We start from the raw sequence: 22584 nt of genomic DNA on the forward strand, positions 1-22584 counted from the left end.
CAAGGCTGAAATTTCGTAACGGGTATGGTCAGAATTTGGCAATTCCGAAATCCGAATACAATCTCTACAACATTTCTCGATAATATTCTTAAATTTTCTAAATTTATATAGAATTTAAATATCATAAAAAAATTAGATTGTATTTAATTTTACATATTTGGTTTTGTTTTAATAAACAAATAGAAAATTCGATTGAATTTAAAAACATGTGTTTCCCCATAAATATATCAATGGATTTTTGTTGGCAAAGCTCGAAAAAAAACATAAAAGCAACAATTCTTATATATTGGATATAAATTCCAAATATTTGTCATCTTGCTTCTTCAAAACTGAAACAAATAGATATATTTAGCAATATAGCCATAATAAACTATGCTTTCAAGATTCATCTATAACAAAACGATAAATTTCTGGTCTTCGAACTTAACATTCCATTTCATTTGAACATTGTTGCAAATCGGTATGGTGCTAAAGCTCCTTCCGTGACATCCAATGCTCATAGTAAAATATCATGTTGAGTTGGGGCTATTGTATAGAAACAATTCTTAAATGGATTAATGTGTGGGGGTCGAAAAGCGATGCCTCACCTTTCTGAGTTCCAAAATGTAGCGACGGTGCCCAGTTTTGAACATCTCTTGTCGACTGACCCACGTTGCTGGGCGCCAATATGTAACAACCCCCTTTGTTAGCGGAAATGGTACAATGGTGTTAGGCTGCGGCTTAGCTCGCCGGATGGGGAGGTTCTTCTTCCGCTTAAGGCTGTACATTTAAATTCATTTTGTACCTTTTTAATTCTACTGTTTTTTTTTTTATGGACCGGAAATGGGCTATTGATATTAAGTCGGAAACGGATATGCTTTTTACATTTCGTTCTGCCATACACACATTCATTTTTAAATTCAACGATAATTCGGATTCCGCTATAATGAGACTTGGATGTTTAGTCTCCAGAGCAATCCCACCCCATATGACATTTCTGTCATCCGTGATATTTCCGTTGCCCAGATATAATTGGAAATATCCCAAAATCGAACCATCAATTCTGACTCACATAACCGCTACTTTTCAGCCTTAAAAAAAAGATCTAACACATAATTAGTTAGTATTATATATCAAAATTCACATTTTTATTTTCTAAGAGGGACTAAATTTATAAAAAAAAAATAATAACAATTTGGATTTCCTAGGAATATTTAACAAGATCTTATAATAAAACAAAAATATTTAACAATTAATTCATAAGTTTTGGTCTCTATATAAACATTTGAATAACAATTTCTTTACATCCTAAAAATAATATAACAATGAGAAAATTTCATACCATATAAAAATTATAAATGTCCCTTTTTTTAAATATTAACAAAGCATATTTCTTTATAGTTTTAATCTTTAGAAAATTCTTTAAAATATTGATTATTAATAACAATTAGGTTATTAATATTTTTTTTTAATAATTATGTTGTTTACATTTTTAATATTTTTTTAATTCTATAGGGTTTGAGATTAATAGATTAGAGAGATTAGATTAGAGATTATAGCAGACATTTAAGTTTTTTTTAATAAATGTTTTATCCAATTTTTGTATTTTTTTTGTAATGTTTTTCTGTTTCTTTTATGATGATAATAATGTAGGTCTCATAGTTTTAAACATAACGATCACATTTTAGTAGTAAAGAAAGTTTTAAATATCTTTACACATACATGTGTGCATATATCATTATTTTCTTTTTAGACAATTATTATTATATTTTCAAAATTTAGTGCAACTTCAAGCTGTGATACTAGTATTTATCCTATTTTAGTTGTAATTTAGGTTAAGTTTTAATTAGTTTTCACATTGGGTCTATCACGTTAGATGTGTTGGTGTTAGAGGACATATAAAAGGTTAGTTTAGTCGCCACGTGTGGGTCTCAGACTTACACATTTTGTGAAATCTGCCTTTCTTTGATAAAAATTTCAAACGGTCCATATTCGGTTGAATACAGTACCAAAAAAAACAGGGATGTCGTGCAGCACTTGAAGAAACTCACCACGTGTGGCTAACCTTAAAAGTGGTGTGTGTGCAACACCAGATGGCTCTGTTGCACGGTGGAACCCTAGTAAGAATGCCACAAATAATGATGTCACATATTATCAAAAATTATGCATAAAATACAATCCAGAACATTAAAACACGTTGAAATTTATGCAATTTCAATTTCTCTTTAACCTTAATTAAATTCTCCTCTTAAAATTTCATGTCACTTCCATACCACGTTTCTTAAAAAAAGAAATGTACCATATTCACACATGTTTTAATGTTCAACACCATAAATCCATTTAGAATTCACGAACTCATAAATGAAAGAAATTAAAAAGAAAACTTTTTCCTTACCCGCACTTGCCGGGGCCAAATACAAAAATCACTTCACAAAAAAATGACTTCAAAAGAAATTATCTCTGTCCAAGTAGAAGGCACACTAGTAAACGATGTTGACAGCTTGATCCCAAAAATTGAAAGAGGATCTCAAAAAGCACAACCATCAATCAATTCATCTAGGACCCCCATGCCGCTTACGCTGTTACGTCGTAATGACTATACAACTCTGTGCATGTTACACAAATGGCAACCCCTATCGTACGTGATACGCCTATGCATAGGTCGTGCCACCGAAATTCGTCTTTGTGAATGGCCATAAAAAGAAATGACAAAAGAAGAAGAAGACATACACAACAACCGCCAAAGAAATGAAAAATAATGTATTTCTTCAAAGTGGTCGTCACAACTTTTTGACTTTTTATTACTTGGTGTCACCCTGTGACTTTAGAAATTTTTGTATTATCAAAAGTTAGCGACGGCGCTAACTTCACGCAGGTGTTTTAGAGTATGTTACTATTGGGTTGCCCAAAAATTAATTGCGGATTTTTTATATAGTCGGCGTTGACAAATTTTTTCACAGCTTGTGACTCTGTAATTGCATTCTTTCTTCTGTCAGTTATCAGCTGTTACTTTTAGCTTGCTTTAGAAAAAAAGTGTAAAAAAGTATATTTGATTGAAGTTCATTCTAAGTTTTATTAAAAATGCATTTACTTTCTTTAAAAAAAAATCCGCAATTACTTTTTGGGCAACCCAATAGTTGGCTCCATGACATAATAACCAGATATTGTACCGTTAACAGCTGCGTATAATTTTTTCTAATTCTAATTCTAGAATTCTTCTTTCTAATTTTTTTCTTATGCACTATCTGTCAACAAGTTTTGGTTATGTGTGTGTTATAGTTAAGAACCATACACACACAAGCAACGAAAAATGGCGCGAACTAGTAACTCAAAACCAGAGTTGCACTTATCACTGATTTTGACCATAGTTCACTCAATATTTTGTTGTTGGGCAAGTTGGCGCCATTCTTCGCTGTTTGTGTGTTATGGCTCTTAAATAGAATGGACACATACAAACGAAAGTTATGAGAACTTGTTGACAGACAGTGTTCTCTTCGAGAAAAAAAATTTACTCAGCTCTTTGTGGTACACTACCTGTAAATAAATTTATCTTGGCTGGAACCGAAAATTTCGCCATTGGTGCATACTGCCCTCAATGCATCAAAAGTCGATTCCTCTAAATCATAATCGATTATGACAACCACTTATATCGGACTCTGACTTTTTCAAACAAAAAATCGAGTAAATCGATAAAAAATACGATATTTATATCTTGAAACGTATTTATTCTCTACGACAAGGAGGCTTGATCTACGGTTTTTATATTTATTTTACTGAGATTCTTATTTTACGAATTTTCATTTGATTATTTGATGGCTTTTCCCATTCTTGGAGCGCAACAGGGTATGTTCTTTTAACTTGCGTTGTCTCTAATTTTTACTATATGACACTTGTAGAAACCAATCGCAAAATTTTAGAAGATCTACAAATTAAAAGACAACTACTACAGAAAGGTGTAAATCCCGTGGCTGACATTACCAATCTCAATTCACCCATCGCCCAGGTATGTTTATGTTCTTGATAAGCTTTTTGCGTTGCTTTTAAAATGCGAGACTACATTCAGATGCCTACCTCGCAGTTACTGGGCCAGCCAACGGAATTTCCGCAGTCCAGCGGCGTACAAACGGTTCCAAGGTCAGTTTTCAACCCCACAAGTGCTACAACCTTAGGATTTTTTGTAAGCCAAGATTCGCATTACGGCAATTCATTTATACCTGTATTGCCACGACTTGACCCCATACCTCCTAATCATACCGCTAAATAGGAATAACGAAATTTTTACCAAATAACAAATTGAGAAAGCTTAAAGGAGGAGGACGGTAAGTAGTAATGGCACGCATGCGCATGAAGAAGTTGGAGGAATATCTTTCCGGAGTAGATGGGTTTCAAAATCCCAAAATTAAGTTAGAGCAGTACCCCACACCACCTCACATAGCCAGCTGTATACTGTATAATGTCCAAGTAAGAATCAGATCGAAAACTTTGGTCGTAATATATCTAAATATCTTCTAACTTTAAGGCGCAATTTTCCGATTTGGAAGGTAAACTAGTCGGCGATTTAGGTTGTGGATGTGGCATGTTAAGCATTGGTTCTTTTTTGTTGGGATCCCAACTAACCATAGGTTTTGAATTGGATCCAGATGCAATAGATGTAAGTAAAATGTTTAGACATAGCCATTAGAATAATCAAAGGTGTTTGTTTTTCATAAAACATAAGAAACAAAGAAGTTTAAATTAAATTCTAGCAAATATGACTTGTTCTTACTGTAGGACCTATAAGAAAGGAGAACATCTTAAGCCTGACCGAAGGCCGGTTAATTTCCCTCTGTTTAGAATGCGAAAGGCATTTCTATTTAGCAAAATTTTGACTTTTTTACTGTTGGGCCTATGAGAGAGGAGAATATTTTAGCCCGCCAAGTCCGGCTAATTTTCCACGCTTAAGAATGCAAGGTATTTCCTATCTAAAAATATAGTTTTTTTGAGAGGAAAAAATCTTAAGCCCGGCCGAAAATTGGTTTATTTCCCCCACTTTAGAATGCAAAGAGCTTTTTTTAATTAGGAACATTTCAAATTTATTTTACTGTTGGACCTATAAGAGTGCAGAAAATCTTAAGTAATTTTTACCACACTGGAATTCGCAGAGGTTTGTTTCTTAAAAATACTGTTGAGATGTTTTTTTGCGCTAATTGGAAGTTTTATACCTTAAATGAAAACTTGCGATCTTGGCAATTATTGCGCCATTATTTAGACACATGGAAATGGGAAATTTTTTTAATGCAATTTAAAAAAATTGGTTCATATATTTTTTGTTTCGATTGCAGCTTGAAAATTATTTGAAATCTGCCCATTGGTTGAAATCGGTCCATAAATAAAGGAGATATTCGCATTTATATTTCAATCTTTAAAGGCATATATCTCAAGAACCGGGTCCTTCCCGTACAATATTTTATTTTATTTTGTTCAGTTCATGAAACACTACCACTGCAATCCCATGACAGCCGGTTGTACATACAGGATTGACCCGATGAAATTCCCAAGGGCAAAGGCTGCCGCCTCCGTGAGAAACACATTGTTACAAAAACAACAACCACCAAAAAAATTCTCTTTCGATTCTTTTAAAGCCCGCAGGTCCGGTGACCGACCCATTCCGGTGACTGACCCATGATCGTCGGAATAGGCGAGTAGCATGAGTGAGTAGTGTGCCATACCTATTCACATCTGCACCCGGATAATCTTCTCCAGAAGGATATTAAAAAGTTCACACGATAAGCTGTCTCCCTGTCTGAAACCTTGTTTGAATGGTTCGGAGAGAATTTACAGGTTTAAAGGGGCATTGCTAATGCCTAGAGATGGGATTATACCTGGTAAATTAACAATGCGTAGATATTTATTGGGTTTTTGTTTTTGGAAAACATTTTAAGTCACTCAAGGATATCTACGATAGTGTTATCCATTAGTCGGTTGATGATCTGCGTCAGTTTCCAGTGGAGCGGCAAATCTAGAGCCCGAGAGTTGGCTTAGAATGAACTCCAAAAACTCAACAGCTGCGGTAGTAGTATCAGGCTGTAGCGTGTTATCTGCTACTGAAATCGCGGCTGTTGGAGCGGCTGCTCCAGGCTCCAGGGGCTTTTGACGAAGACACCTGGTTCTAGTCTTAAGGACAAGGCCGAACCTATTCTATCTTCGCAAGTCTATAATTTGCTAAGGCCATCGGCCTTCCCCGGCAAACCAACACGCCTCAGTGTATGTGTTTGTCATTTTTACTCATGGGAGGGGCACATCCCGGAGTGCCTTCTCCGCACGCTTCTGGTCCGTGTCGGGATTGAAAGAACCCCGGACCTTGATGCTGTTCGGTTTGCCAGAACCGCCTCCATCATCGGTCGGTGACGATGAGGTGTAACCGGTGCATGGAGTGGGTACGTTTCCGATCTTTGTCTGGCCTCACATCACTACGGGACTATAGTCATACTGAATATGTTGCAAGGTGCTGTGCGACGTCGTCGCCTTCTGCGTTCTCGTCGTCGGACTATGTGAACCCCCCGACCTCTCCTGTGCGGCAATATATGCAACAGCAGGGAAGTGTATCATTTTTGGAACTGAACTGCAACGATCTCTGTGGCAAGATCGACAAGATTTAGGATTTTATGAGACGGAAGAACATATTGGTAGCAGAGATCCAGAGACAAAGCTGACCAACACCAGAAGCTTGCACAGTTGTCACGGATATAATGTGCTACGTAAGGATCGCTCAAGGATTGGAGGTGGGGGATTGGCCTTCCGTGCAATATCGACCCATCTCGCCTGCGCCTGGCGCTAGTGACCCCTACATGGAGTGCATGGGGATAGCAGTCAGGTCCGGTACTGCCGAGATAGAGCTATACAACGTGTAAATATCGTCGGTTGGTAGCTGTGTCCCAATTATAGGCCTAGTTTACAACCCCGACCTTAAAGCGCATCACATTTCATGGCATTCTCCCCTAGGTAACGACCAGCGTGGAATGACTTTGGTAGAACAGGTTGCACGGTGAATGAGGATGCCTCCACTAGGATTACGAGGAGGTGCAGCAGCTTGCCATTTCCATTGCACCCCCTAATCTCCTCAGTGACGTATCCTGGCAAGCCGGCATCTCTTTGGGGTCAGAACACTCCTCCATAATTCTCACCATCGACCGACCATCCAACTTCATAACCTCTGAGCGCCGGATGTTTATCAATCAGTAAAAGGCCGATTGGCCTGGCTTCAGAGAGTCACCAATCGCCACTTCAGTGAACTTACACCCCCTAGGATGTTCTAGTGGCCGAGAGGAAATTCCGAGACATCATTAACGCAGCAACCGCTCGCTTAATAGCAGTTGAACGAATATCCCAAGTTCGGTCCAATTTCCCGGCGCAGGCAGCGGTTCTCGCAGACGAGTGTGATGGGATTCGTTGTACGGACCTCACTTACCTCAGAATCAGCGAGCTGAATCTGGAAATAAACAGGATAGTCAATAAACGTGGGCGGAATTTGTGGCTGGAACACTTGGAGCATTGTAACTTAGGCACCGGTTTAGGCAAGCTGTGGTCTACTGTTTAGTCACTCTCGAACCCCGGTAGACGGGATAACAGGACCTCAGTCGCTTTAGACGACGTAACCGTGATTTATCCAGGTTCAACCGTCAATTTATTGTGCATCCTGAGAGTGACAGGGCGAGGAGGAGAGCCATTTGCCGTATCCGTGGTCTCCGAGCCGATGGACAGCCGTCACAATTTTCCATGGGCGAAGTTACGAATGTCATCCGTGGCGCCAAATCATCCAACACGTTGGGACCCGACGGAATCTCTACATTGATGCTGAAGATCTGGATTTACCTGGAGTTGAGTACCTTACTACGATGTCTGGAAAATGTGCAGAGTGATCCCGCTACTGAAGCCTGTTGTTGTTGTTTATTGTGTTCTATCTTTCGTCTGCTTGATTCTGTTGAGTGTCAAGACCCAGGATTTCTGTGACTAAGATGGGGTGTGTCCACAGGGATCTGGGTCTGAGTCGAGTGGGTCTGGCCGGGCAGTTAAACAGGTGACGTGTATCGTGCGGTCCCTGGTTACAATCGGGACATACATCTTGCACGTCGGCATCAATCCTAGCTCTGTGGGAATTGAGGCGGCTGCATCTGCCGGAACGTAATTGAGCCAGAACCACTCTGGTTTGCCGGGGGAGGTCGATTTCTTCGGGTGCAATGGGTGGCGGTCGTTCTCCAAGGACTACATTCACCCGGTAGCCAATTACCGCGTCTGCTTCCGTGTCTGCATGAATGTGGTTCAGACCTGCTTGATATGCCGCTTGATCTAGAGGTTCTCTCTTGTAGCGCTGAACCTCACGCTCTAGATCGAGTAGATCTACCTTAAGGCTTCTGGGCGGTGGATATCTATCCACAAGATGATTTGGATGGATTCTGCGATAACAGCCCAAAAGGTATTGCTTGGACAGCATGTAGTTATGTCTTCGCACTGGTAGGATCTTTGTCTCCTGATGGAGGTGGTCCACATGATAACTGAGGAGACAGCCCGTCGCAGTTCGGAGGGCGGCATTCTACTATTCTACTTTTGACTTTATCGCAAATTGCTGTGGCATGTGGGGAGAATGTGTAAGAACTGTCAAATGTGACGCCAAGTATTTTGGGACACTTGATGGTCGGAATCATTACTCCATCGACCATCACAGTCAGCTCAGTATTTGTAGTGAACAATGCGGCTGAAGATTTGGTGGCAGATATCTTCAGATTTCTAGCAGTAAAATATGAGGCAAATTCTTTGAGGTAGACCGTTAACCCATTGCAGATTTCAACAATGGGTGGGGAGCCTGATGTCATGATCGTCGAATCGTCCGCATATGATACGATCTATATGCCGTCTGGAGGGGATGGAATGGAGGATAGGTAGAGGTTAAACAGTGTCGGAGATATCACCCCTCCTTGGGGAACTCCCTGTTTCACTTTACGGTGCTTCGACTTCTTATCCCTAAATTCCACAAATGACTGGCGACCACACAGATAATTCGCGACCCATCGTTTCAGGCCTGGCTGGAGGGACGTGTTGGCGATGTCCTCAAAAAATTTGGCATGGCTGACCGTGTCGAATACCTTCGATAGGTCCAGTGCCACGAGGACCGTCCTATCACATGGCCTGAGTTGATTGAAGCCACGGCAAATGTGTGTGGTGATGGCATGCAGAGCTGTTGTTGTGCTGTGCAGTCTCCGAAATCCATGTTGATGCTCGGCGAATGGAAATTCTCCTACGAGGCTCGGGAGGAGTAATGCCTCAAGCGTCTTTGCCACTGGTGAGAGAAGGGAGATCGGTCTGTACGACTCCCCCAAACTCGGGTCTTTTCCAGGCTTCAGTAGCGGGATCACTCTGCCCATTTTCCAGACATCGGGAACTATAAGAGTGTTGAGTGACAGGTTGAGGACAGTAGTAAGGTACTCAACTCCAGGTGAATACAGATTCTTCAACATCAATGTAGAGATTCCGTTGGGACCCAACGCGTTAGATGATTTGGCGCCACGGATCACATTCGTGACTTCGCCCACAGTAAATTGTGATGGCTGTTCATCGGCTCGGAAACCACGAATACGGCGAATGGCTCTCCTTCTTGCCCTGTCACTCTCTGGATGCACAATAAATTGACGATTGAACAAACTGGCGCATCTCTTCGGATCAGTCACGGTTATTTCGCCAAAAGTGACTGAGGTGCTGTCATCCCATCTAACGGGGTTCGAGAGTGGCTTAACAGTAGACCACAGCTTGCCTACACCGGTGCTTAAGTTACATTGCTCCAAGTGTTCCAGCCACAAATTCCGTTTATGTTAGTTGACCACCCTGCTAATTTCCAAATTCTGCTTGCTGATTCTGGGGTTAGTGGGGTCCATACCACGAATCTCATCACGCTCGTCTGCGAGTACCACTGCCTGCGCCGGGAAGTTGGGCCGCACTTGGGGTGTTCGACCGGCTGGTATAAAGCGAGCGGCTGCTGCGTTAATGATGTCTCGAAATTTCCTCTCGGCCACTAGCACATCCGAGGAGGGTGGCAGTTCACTGAAGCGGCGATTGGTATACTCTCTGAAGCCAGCCCAATCGGCCTTCTTCTGATTGATAAACGTCCGGCGCTCAGAGGTAATAAAGTCGGGTGGTCGGTCAATGGTGAGAATTATGGGGAGGTGGTCTGACCCCAAAGAGATGACGGCTTGCCAGGATACGTCACTCAGGAGATCAGGGAATGCAATGGAAATGTCTGGCGAGCTGCTGTTCCTGCTCGTAATCCTAGTGGGGGAATCCTCATTCACCATGCAAAACGTGGAGCCTTCAATTTGCTCTGCCAAAGCCATGCCACGCTGGTCGTTACCTAGGGAAGAATGCCAGGAAATGTGATGCTCATTAAAGTGCCCTAGAACCAGACGATTATGGTCAGATAGTAACCCACTTATGTCGGTGTTGTAAACTTGGCCATTAATTGGGACACAGCTACCAACCGGCGGTATGTACACGTTGTATAGCTCTATCTCCGCAGTACCGGACTTGACTACTATCCCCAAGCACTCCATGTAGGGGTCATTAGCGCCAGGCGCAGGCGAGATGGGTCTATATTGCACGGAATGGTGTTTCACGAAGGCCAATCCCCACCTCCATTTCTTACGTAGCACATTGTACCCGTGACAACTGTGCAAGCTGCAGGTGTTGGTCAGCTTTATCTCCTGGATCGCTGCGACCAACATATCTCTCCGACTCATGAAATCCACAATCTCATCGATCTTGCCACGGAGTCCGTTGCAGTTTAGCTGCAAAAATGATCAATTTCCCGGCACTGGCCTGGCAATATTTGGGCTGGGATGCTGCCGTTGCGTATATTGCGGTACAGGAGAGGTCGGGGGGTCACATATTCCGACGACGAGGACGCAGAAGGCGACGACGACGATGCTTGAGACCCACTGCTGTCTATGTTCGTACAGCACCTTGCGACATATCCAGTATGACTATACTTCCGTAGTGAAGTGAGGCCAGAGCAAGATCGGAAATGTACCCACTCCATGCACCGGTTACACCTCACCGATACCGACCGATGATGGAGGCGGTTCTGGCAAACCGAATAGAACCAGAGTCCGGTGTTCTTTTCAATCAAAGCACTCCGGGATGTGCCTCTCCCATGACGAAAAAAGACGAACACGTACACTGAAGGGACAGCCCTTGCCGATGAGGGTTCCATCGGGTCAATCCGGTGCGTACAACCAGCTGCCATGGGATTGTATAATGCGCTTTCTGTGTTAATATATTGTGGATGCAATTTTATGTATGTGTGAATGTACATAAACCTTTTTTGTATATGAAGCCTTTTTTATGCATGAATGCAGTTGCATTTTTGGTTGAATTTACATATTTGCTTTGCATATGAACATTAGTGTTTCTCTTTAAGGCGCTATTACACGGCATGTAGATGTCTTATGACATGCCACTTTTTGTATTTACATGTAATTGAAAATGTAAAAATTGTCAATTTAAATACGATTCATTATTTTTGCTCTCACACCTGTATGTTAATTTCGTATGACATAAACTACAATTTTGAGCAAAAACTGATTTTTTTCATGCGAGAAAAATTTTAAAGTTGTGAGAATGCTGGTTAAATCATAAATTTAATTTGGGGAAGCTTTCATTCGACGGACACGAAAAACAGCTGATTTCTATGATGTTTTTGTCAGAAGGAATAGAGCGTGCTCTAGTCGAAAAAAATTACATATACTATTTTGAAAAGTGATTTTCATATGCTAGTTTCGTTTGTATCACACGACATGTACAACTCAACATGTGCTAAATTTGACATGTCATATGACAAATACATGTCGTGTAATAGTGCCTTTAGCAACAAACGAGTAAGGAAAGTTGCAACTCGCAACTTAAATTGTTTGAAATTTTGTTTTATTTCCTTTACGATAAGCCTGCAAAAAATTGAATAGACTCAAACAGGGTCTGGGCATCGACACTGTCGATGTCGGCTCCTCATCTCGTTTTCACATCCATCAGCGAACCCAGAAAGAGTTTTAAGTACGTGATCGATTTGATTACGGGTGTTCCCATCTGGTGATTCCCAAATATATTTGTGTATATTTCTATGGGGAATTTGTGCCTTCAATAAAGTGCCGCTTTCTTGCGCAGAAATCTATCAATCTACCAAATCTACCCAGTCCTTGCATTACCATGATTGATTGCAGATTATTGTTGTTATTGCCCACCTTGGTATTAAAATCTCCCATAATAAGTTTAATGTCTCCTTTTGGTAGAGACCGTGTCACTGAGTCGAATTAGGAATAGAATTGATCCTTTGTTTCGTCGTCATTAGGTTCGGTTGGCGCGTAGCATTGTACAATAGATATTTGCGGAGTTTTGAATTTAATCTGATATGATAGATAAATATGATAGAAGAGCTCGCTTTGATTTCGGCGAGAGTAAAGGACAACACAGAATGAGCGCGTTGTGCTTTGTTTTTGCGTGTCGCGTTGGAAAATGCAACTCTGCAAACAAATCCTAAAACAGCAACACGCAAAGGTATTACATTTTTAACTTTGACGCCTTAAAACTCTACTTCACGCACGGCAACACAGAATAGCGCTCGATTTCAGCCATCAAAGTTGAAAATTCTTTAATTTTTGCACGTTACTTTTGTGGTTTTTGTTTCAAAAAAAAAGCAAAACGCTCATTCTGTTTTGGCCTTAAATGACCAACCCCATTTATTCGGTGGGTTTCATTGCCTCAAATAATGAAGGGGTGCCACCTTAAAGATCCATAGTTCCGGATTTCGGCTATCATACTTCACTTAAGTCTCGATGCTTCTGAGAGAGTTCTAACGTTCCATGTTTTGAATCCATAGGTCGTGAATCTTTCGAAGATCTGCGCCACCATAGATCGTTTCCTTTGGCTCATCCGCTGCCGATCCTATTGCACGAACCCATCGTGATAGCATTCATATCCGTGCAAGCGGGACACCCCCTGTTTGTGCTAACTTGTTGGTTCGCCCCGCATATTTTATTTCTGCGGTGCCCGTCATATCTGGTGCGCTTTCCCCAATTCATCAACTGGGGAGGCGTTTGAGTTGTTCTAACCCTCCCGGCATCCAACTCAAATATGAATCAGATCGTACTATATTTAGATATAGCTGTCATATAGACCGATCTGCTGATTTAGGGTCTGAAACCCATAAAAGCTGCATTTATTACCCAACTTCGCTGAAATACAAAACAGTGAGTTCTTTTAAACCTCCCGACATCCGACTCACATATGGTTCAGATCGGACTATATTTAGATATTGGTGCCATATAGACCGATCTGCTGATGTATGTCTGAAACCCATAAAAGCTGCATTTATTGACCGATTTCACTGAAATTTGAAACAGTTGTTTTAAGCCTCCAGACATCCGACCCAAATATGGTTCAGATCGGACTATGTTGTTGTAGCAGTGTGTTGCATACGGCAACCCTTGCCGCTGATGGATTCCATCGGGTCATTTCGGTACGTACAACCGGCTGCCATGGAATTGCGATCGGATTATATTTAGATATAGCTGCGATACAGAAAAATCTGCCGATAAAGGGTCTGAATCCACAAAAGCTTTATTTATTATCCGATTTCGCTGAGATTGAAACAGTCAGTTGTTGTAAGCCTCCCGACATCCAACTTAAAATGGTTCAGATGGGACTATATTTAGATATAGCTGCCATAAAGACCGATTTGCCGATTAAAGATCTGAAGCCCAAAAAAGCTTTATTTATTACCCGATTTCGCAGAAATCGGGCCCGTCAACGGACTGAAATGTGATCCAGATCGGTGTATATTTAGATATTAAGGGTGATTTTTTAGCTATTATCTTTTAAGCAAAACTGGTTTAAACAGCTCACACGTTTTGTGTTTTGTTTCACTATCAAACATGTTCAATTTGGTTTAAAATTTAACCATGAATCGTCTTACAAACGAATAACGCTAGCAAATTTTTGAATTTTATTATCAAAATACGTGCTCTGTTAAGAAAGTTCATCGCGCGCTTCTTCCATTCCATCATTTTTGGGTCAATGGATACGTAAATAAGCAGAATTGTCGATTTTGGAGGGAAATCAGCCAGAAGCATTGCAAGAGCTACCAATGCATACAGAAAAAGTCACAGTTTGGTGCGGTTCATGAGCTGGTGGCACCATTGGACCGTACTTCTTCAAAGATGATGCGAATCATAACGTAACTGTGAATGGTGAGCGCTACGGTGAGATGATATCCAACTATTTTTGCCCAAAATGCAAGAGCTTGACTTGCATGACATGTGGCTTCAATAAGGTGCCACATGCCACACAGCAAGTGTAACATTGGACTTATTGAGAGGCGAGTTCGGTGAACATTTTATTTCACGTTCGGGACCGGTCAATTGGTGTTGGAAATGAAGATTGTACTTTATATAAATAAACTTTGTTATAATGTATGGTAGTATGCTATGAAATATTAGTTATGAAAACTAACCTTTGTATGTATATTGAAAAATAAAATTTTTCATTCGTTTGCTTGTTTTTGAATATAAAACACGTCTTTTAACAGGTTATGGGCCTGAACGCGTAAAATAATTGAAGTGTGATTTGTAAGATATGTTATTACTTACTAGCAATGGCAACGAATAATACTGCTATAGAAAAGCTGCGTGGAAATGAAAATTTCGAAGATTGGAAGTTTGCCGTAATGGCATATTTTCAAATGAAGGATCTATGGAAGTCTATAGAAGGAACCGAGAGCAAAGAGGAGAAAAATATTCAAGCCCGAGCAGAGCTAATTATGCTGGTGGACAAATGTGTGTATCCACATATTCGAGAGTGCAAGAATGCCAAAGAAATATGGGATACTTTGAATCAAGTCTTTGCCGATTCTGGTTTGGTACGAAGAGTCAGTCTTATCCAGAGGTTCTGTTCTGCAAAACTCAATAATTTTGCGCCCGTGGATGGGTATGTAAATGATATATTGACGAGTGCACATAAGCTTAGAAGTGCTGGCTTGAAATTGGATGAAGAATGGGTTGGTTCAATGATGCTGGCTGGTCTTCCTGAGGAATATAAACCAATGATAATGGGCATTCAAAGTTCTGGAATGAAAATCACAGGAGATTCTATTAAGCTAAAACTTTTACAGAACGTGCGCATCCAAAATGATGAAAATTTAGCACTCAATAGTCGTCAGAAGCAAAAACCAAAGGGTCCAAAATGTTTTAATTGCCAAAAATTTGGACATATTGCTGCTAAGTGCCCAAACAAAAATACCACAAAGAAAAAGTCAAATGCAATGATTGGTTCCTTTTCGGTAAGTAGTGCCGAAAAAGAGAACTGGTATTTTGATTCTGGAGCATCGGCTCATATGTCGTCCAATGAGGCATTGTTTAATGGTAATATTGAACCAAAAGTAGCTGAGGTGACAGTTGCAAATAATTCCAAGATGACGGTAAAAGGAGTTGGAAATATAGATTTGCCTACAATTGCGAACAGGGAGTCTGTTGAACTCAATGATGTACTGTTTGTTCCAGAATTATGTCTAAACCTTTTGTCAGTATCGAAAATAGTACAAAAGGGACACGAGGTTCGTTTCACTAATAATGGCTGTAAGGTTATCACCAAAGACAAGGAAGTTATTGCTACTGGAAATCATGTGGATGGTATGTTTCAATTAAAGACTTCGAATCATAAGGCTTTAGCAGGAAAGGCTCAAGAAAATCAAGTTCAGATGTGGCACAAGCGTTTTGGGCATGTGAATAATGACATTTTTAAGAAAATGGCTTCTGGAGCTGTTGATGGAATTTGCTTTGAACCTTGTAACTTCGAGTGTGTTACATGCTATAAAGGGAAATTTGCAAGATATCCTTTTTATGAAACAACCAATCGTACAACTGACCTCCTGGAGTTGATTCACAGTGACGTTTGTGGTCCAATGGAATGTCCATCCTTTGCGGGCTCACAATACATGCTAATTTTTGTTTATTTTTTAAAGAAGAAAAGTGAAGTCTCTGAGAAGTTTTTGGAGTTCAAAAACTGGTAAAAGAATTAAAGCATTTAGAAGTGACAATGGATCCGAGTTCTGCAATGCTAAAATGAAAAGCATCATGGTGCAAAATGGGATTTAACATCAGACCACGGTGCCGTTCACACCGCAACAAAATGGTAAGTCAGAGAGAATGAATCGTTCCATCATTGAGAAAACCAGATGCCTTCTTATTGATTCAAAACTACCAAAAACTTTCTGGGCTGAGGCTGCAAATACTGCAGTTTATTTAATAAACCGAATTCCAAGTAAGCGTCAAAATTTCCTTAGTCCTTATGAAACATGGTATGGGAGAAAACCAAATTTGAAGAATTTGAAAGTGTTTGGATGCAAGGACGTTGTTCAAGTCCCAAAGCAGAAACGCAAAAAGTTGGATCCAAAAGGCAAAGAAGTGATTTTCGTTGGCTATTCACAACATCCGAATTCGTATAGGTTTTTTGATCCTAAAACTGGAAATGTTTCATTGAGCAGGGATGCGAAATTTCTGGAATCTGAATTCTTAGATGACCCAAAGAGGGAAAGTGATATTATATTTTACAAAATAGATTTCGGATGCGATTCAGTGGGGAAAGAAGATCCTAACATTCAGGAAGCGGATGGTCAAGAGAATGAGGACATTTCTGATCAAATTTCTGAAGAAGTTTGAGGAATCTGTGGATAACCGTTCATCTGATGACAGTAGAACCGCATCTCCGAAATTAAGAAGATCATCTAGGACTATGAAGCCTAATCCAAAGTATGAGCAAGTAAGTCTCATAGAATGTTCTGAGGAACCCAAAAATATGAGAGAAGCTTTAAAATGTGTTGATAGAGAACATTGGAAAAAGGCTATATCAGACAAACTAAATGCACTTGTTGAAAATGGAACCTAGGAAATTGTTGATTTACCACCAGGAAGGAATGCAATTGATAGCAAATGGACGTTCAAAATAAAACGAAATTCTAACGGTGAAATCGAGCGTTACAAAGCCAGACTTGTGGCAAAAGGATATACACAAAAGGAAGGAATTGATTATAGCGAAACGTTCTCACCAGTTGTGAGATATTCATCCATTCGACTTATTCTCAGCCTGACCGTTCGTCATGACTTGGACATAGATCAAATGGATGTTGTGACAGCGTTTCTTCAGAGTGAACTAAAAGAAGAAATGTACATGAAAATCCCAGAAGGTTGCAAATCGGACACACGTAAGGTATATCGCTTAAAGAAATCCATATATGGTTTAAAACAGGCGAGTAGAGTTTGGAATAGAAAGTTAGATGAAACTCTGAAGAAAATTGGTCTCACACAATCCAAAACAGAGCCATGCATCTATTTCAAAACTCAAAACGGAGAGAAAACGTACGTGGCAATTTACGTCGATGGCATTTTGATATTTTCAAATAATCAAAGAAGTAAAGAGTACATAAAAGAAAGACTCTCAAATTGTTTTAAGATTAAGGACTTAGGTCCAGCCCACTATATTTTAGGAATGAAATTAACACGGGATCGTGAGAATGGAAAGCTATGGTTGAGTCAGAAATTATACATTGAAGATATGCTGAAAAAGTTCAACATGGATCAATGCAACCCAATTTCGACTCCAATTGACATCAACCAGAAAATTACCAAGAATATGTGTCCTACCACAGAAGATGAAATAAACGAAATGAAAACCATACCGTATCAAGAAGCAGTCGGAAGCATAATGTATGCAGCGCAGGTGACAAGGCCAGATATTGCATATGCAGTGGGGGTGCTTTCACGATTTAATAAAAATTATGGTAAAGCACACTGGCAAGCTGTAAAAAGAATTTTCCGATACCTTAAGGCGACAAGTCATTATGCACTGCAATTCAGTAAAGATGGATCTAGTCAAATAGATGGATTTACTGATGCTGATTGGGCTGGTGATGTGGACGACAGAAAGTCAACCACTGGTTATGTTTTTAAATTTCAAAATGGGCCAATATCGTGGAATTCAAAGAAGCAACAGACTACAGCTCTTTCTACCACCGAAGCTGAATACATGGCATTATCGACTTCAGCACAAGAAGCAATGTGGCTTAAATCCTTGCTCACAGAACTTGATGAAATTCACTCCATTGAAATCAAATGCGATAATAAGAGTGCTATTTGTTTATCACATAATAATACATTTCATGCTCGCTCAAAGCACATCGACATTCGTCATCACTTCGTTAGAGAATTAATTGAAGAAGACCAAATTAAGATTGCTTACATTCAAACTAGAGATATGGTGGCAGACATACTGACGAAAGGATTGCCGGCTCCCAAACATATCCATTGTTGCAATTTACTTGGCTTTAAAGACCAATCTAATGGGGGTGTTGGAAATGAAGATTGTACTTTAAATAAATAAACTTTGTTATAATGTATGGTAGTATGCTATGAAATATTAGTTATGAAAACTAACCTTTGTATGTATATTGAAAAATAAAATTTTTCATTCGTTTGCTTGTTTTTGAATATAAAACACGTCTTTTAACAATTGGCCGCCTAGATCGTGCGATTTAACGCCTTTAGCCCGCTTCAATTGGCGCATTGAGAAACAACATTGAAGCATTTATTCGTGAGATACTGGCCGAAATGTTGGAAAGAGTATGCCAAAACTGAACAAAGGGAATGAACCACTTGAGGCGCAGTCATGGTCAACATTTGCATGAAATAATCTTAAAACATTAAATTATATGGACCGTACTATCGATTCAAATAAAGATTTCATGTGTTTTTTTTAAGAAAAAACTTTCCTATAGCTCTTAAAAAATCATCCTTTATAAAAAAATCATTTTCTTATCTGTCATGCTTTTAAGTTTTGCAGTTTAAGGGCAGTATGCTCCTCTGGCGAAATTTTTTTACCGATACTGTTAGTGTTGGCACTCTATTCGACTTTTCACGTAAACAACTGGCAAACGTATAAGCCAAAAACATGTGAAATAAATAAATGCATTTTTTACGCACTGGCTTAAAGAGAGATCTTAAAAACAATTAATCCTAGTTGAATATGCAACCATTGTCTGCTTTGCCGAAAATTTTAGTTATATGTACTCAGCTCAAATGAACTTTTCTTTACGTAACAGGGTGACATAATAGGCATTGGTAAATTTTTTCTTGCAATTCCGAATGGAAATGTATGATTTGATAGGCCCATGCAACATGAAATTAACTTATTTGCAAATAAAAACGGTTAATGTAAGTACATATCAACCTTCTAAGCCAAAAATGATTTAAATTCGGTTAAAATTATAAATCGATGTTTGTCGCTATCTTGTTTTCTACACAACTATTTTTCACTGGAGTCATAAATGTCTTGGCTGCAACCGAAAATTTCGCTAGAGGTGCATACCCACCTTATACAATTTACACCATTACGGGATTTGCACATCTTAAGAGGCGCTTCGCGTTTATGATTCTTGGTATTGTATTAAATTTTTTTTTGTCTTTTTGTAACATTTTTTGTGTGTTTGGCTTATACCAGCCAAACCATTGAGGTTTTCGATCCAATGCTAAGACAAAAAACAAAGCCAAGACAATAGTTAAGAACCTTCTCGTACATCACAATAGCATTGGAACGCACCATCAGAAAGTTTTGGCCTTGTGATAGTAAAATTTTTTCCTGAAAATATTGATAAATTACCATTTTCAGTTGTTCATAACGCAAATCATAAAAATGTACTATTTCTTATTTTTCCCCACTCTTTTTTCCAAAATATTATTATACCCTACACCACTACTGTGCTACAGGGTATTATAACTAAGTGAATTTGTTTGTAACACCCAGAAAGAAGGGAGATATACCCATTGATAATTATACCGATCGACTCAGAATCACTTTCTGATTCGATTTAGCTATGGCCGTCTGTCTGTCCATGTTAATTTGTGTACAAAGCACAGTTCTAATTTTCATCCGATTGTCTTCAAATTTGGCACAAGCATTTTCTTGGGCTTAGAGACGAAGCCTATTGAAATTGGAAAAAATCGGTTCAGATTTGGATATAGCTCCGACATATATTTTCGTGTGATTTGGACTAAAATTGCAAATCTATCGCCATTTATAAACCGATTCTCACGAAATTTTGCATTATGGGCTCAGATTTAGATATAGCTCCCATATATATGTTCGTCCGATTTGGACTAGCATTGCAATAATTCGGTCATTTGTTATCCGATTCACACGAAAATTGGTACAAAGGATTTCCTTATGACTCCCGCTATTGCTATTTGAATTTAATAGAAATCGGTTCAGATTTAGATAAAGCACCAATCTATATTTTCGTCCGATATTGAATAATACTCAATAAATTAGTAATTTGTTAACCGATCTTAACATATTTTGGCACGAAGGTTTCTTTTATAACCCTTCTGATGAATTTCATAGAGATTTTTTCTAACCCATTAATCAATCGATCTTCTCAAAAATTTGGTCAACGATTTACTCTTTGGCTCCTAAATATGTACGGATTTTCATCGACATTTTACATATCAAAATTAAGCAAATTTTAAATTCGATGTATGAGGGTATGAAAAAGGTCGGCTTCGCCTGACTTTAGCCCGTTCTTACATGTTTTTTTTTTGTTTTGGTATGAATCAAGAATTAAGCAATTATTGTTTTAAACAATTTCACATCAAAAATTCCAAGTAAGTGTATTTTTTATTCAAATATTGCCTTCCAAATCTTTTCGAGATTCCATACGAGGCGCTTTCTTGGCCTTCAGATGCAGATGCCATTATACCTTCACGGTTTTTGTTTATAGAGCGCTAACACCCAGAGAAAAGTTAATACCAAACGTGCTCATTTCAATACTATACGCTATTGGTAGTAAAGCAACACCACATGGTACGAAAACAATACCGGATGGTATTATCACTACCCTTTTACCAAACTGGTATTGGTTTTAATACTAATCTCTTATTGGTTTTAGCACCAGACCGTTTTTGGTTTCAGTACCAAACCGCTATTAATTATTCTACCCCCCAAGAACCAAAAAAACCATTGAAAATAATATCAATCTAATATTATTTATTGTTAATAATTGCAAAAAGTAATGTTACACTGTGACCAACCTCAATTATTTGTATTCAGCAATTGATTCTAGATCCATTGATTTCCAGATGTGGTTTTCATATGAATACGCCAACGCAGCATAATTTTCTACACAATGAACAATCATGTTTTTGATGTAGAATGTCCTTTAAACTGTACAATTTCCATTTCACCGCTTTCGAGTATTTGAACAGGTTTTTGCGCACTCAAATTATATTAAAACATTTTATTTATTTGTTTAACAAATATTTTATAATGGAGACAATATTTTAGGTACAAAGCTCAACAACACTTCTGCCGCGATGACAAGAATATAAATGAGACGCCATCAATTCTTAGTAGCCTTTGTCTGGCATTGAATTGTTACCAAATGGTATTAAAAATATTTGCCAATGACGCGAACAAAATAATACCAGGCTGTATTGGCCAAATACCGTCTTTTTTCTATCAGTTTACAATCAAAATTGATGTTTGGTTTTACATATTAGAGAAGCTCAGTTAAATCGCGTACATTGTCGCGAATATACAATATTTTTAGATGCCAAATTACGAATTTCTGTACACTCATCGAATAATATGCTCAACAAAATATTTTCTTTGTGTGCGAAAAAGTAATTATTCTATATGACGAGATTTACGGTATTATGTAAATTGTCTGGTAAATATTGCGTCCACTGGATGATTTTCCAAGCAGAATAATATCGTTTATGGCCGAATTTTATTATTTGACGTTGAAATTCATGGAAAAATACACTTACATGATGTACCGTGCCAAAATTTGTAAATTTTGTGATGGGGTTTCTGTCGCAATATATAAACGGAGCAATCTACTAGCTTTTGTTCGAATGTCCTACCGGTCCAGGTTTGATGTTCGCTAGATTAATTGACCAACTACCATTTGAAACGGCTTGGGCAATTTGGCTTAGATATTTAACGACCGTGGAAAGTTTATTTTCAGCATCTGTACTCATTGGAGGAAGATGGTCAAGTGGAATAAGTTGAACATTTTCGATCCTGAAAAATGTTTAGATTATTTCAATAAAAAAAAATACAAAATGATATCGTATTAAAAAAGAAGTGCATAAAGTTATGATATTTACTTGAAATGTATTGCAAATATCTATCCTTTAAGCTAACGATCCAGTGGTTTTGTCGGTCCAGTAGTGTCCGATTTTTCGAAAGCGTTGTACAGATGTCGGAACGGCAATTCGTTGAAATGAAGTAAAATAGATAAACCAATCCACCGTTGGGTATTCTCATAGTGGCGCTTAATTGATTTTTTCCGGTATAGTAATTGGTTTTTGATTTACGACTAAATAGAAAAAATTCGTTGACGATATCCGAAAATACAGCAATATATATCGATTTCTTAGATCTTTACAATTGCTCCAAAATGGAACATTTTCAAAGTTTCTTTGAAAAGTTGACAAAGCTGAAAATTGCATAAACTAAATCAAAACAAGTAATAAAAAGGCA

At 38.9% G+C, this 22584-nt stretch overlaps 2 protein-coding genes across 3 annotated transcripts in view; both read left to right on the forward strand.

Annotated features, from left to right (window-relative positions):
* The first annotated feature begins 3682 nt into the window (after positions 1–3682).
* Positions 3683–4243, forward strand: LOC131994083 (SOSS complex subunit C homolog). 2 transcript variants are annotated; one of them, XM_059360316.1, is made up of 3 exons: positions 3683–3822; positions 3876–3982; positions 4043–4243. In XM_059360316.1, the coding sequence occupies exons 1-3, from the start codon at positions 3792–3794 to the stop codon at positions 4241–4243; spliced, it is 339 nt and encodes a 112-aa protein (XP_059216299.1). In that variant the 5' UTR covers positions 3683–3791. The 2 variants fall into 2 exon arrangements, with proteins under 2 accessions (XP_059216299.1, XP_059216303.1); XM_059360320.1 differs by having other exon boundaries at positions 4058–4243.
* Positions 4244–4308: 65 nt separating this feature from the next.
* Positions 4309–22584, forward strand: part of LOC106092396 (rRNA N6-adenosine-methyltransferase Mettl5) — a 42603-nt gene continuing 24327 nt past the window's right edge. Inside the window, exons 1-2 of the mRNA XM_013259238.2 lie at positions 4309–4440; positions 4499–4630. Of these exons, the coding sequence (XP_013114692.1) occupies positions 4309–4440; positions 4499–4630 (264 nt within the window). The remainder of the gene's footprint in view (positions 4441–4498; positions 4631–22584) is intronic.

This window comes from Stomoxys calcitrans, chromosome 1 (assembly GCF_963082655.1).
Source record: "Stomoxys calcitrans chromosome 1, idStoCalc2.1, whole genome shotgun sequence".
Taxonomy (NCBI): Eukaryota; Metazoa; Arthropoda; class Insecta; order Diptera; family Muscidae; genus Stomoxys; species Stomoxys calcitrans.

Coding starts and splice junctions, on each gene's coding strand:
- LOC131994083 (XM_059360316.1), top strand. CDS start 3,792: ATGGCTTTTCCCATTCTTGGAGCGCAACAGG. Junction 3,823..3,875: donor CATTCTTGGAGCGCAACAGG/GTATGTTCTTTT, acceptor TGACACTTGTAG/AAACCAATCGCAAAATTTTA. Junction 3,983..4,042: donor TCAATTCACCCATCGCCCAG/GTATGTTTATGT, acceptor GACTACATTCAG/ATGCCTACCTCGCAGTTACT.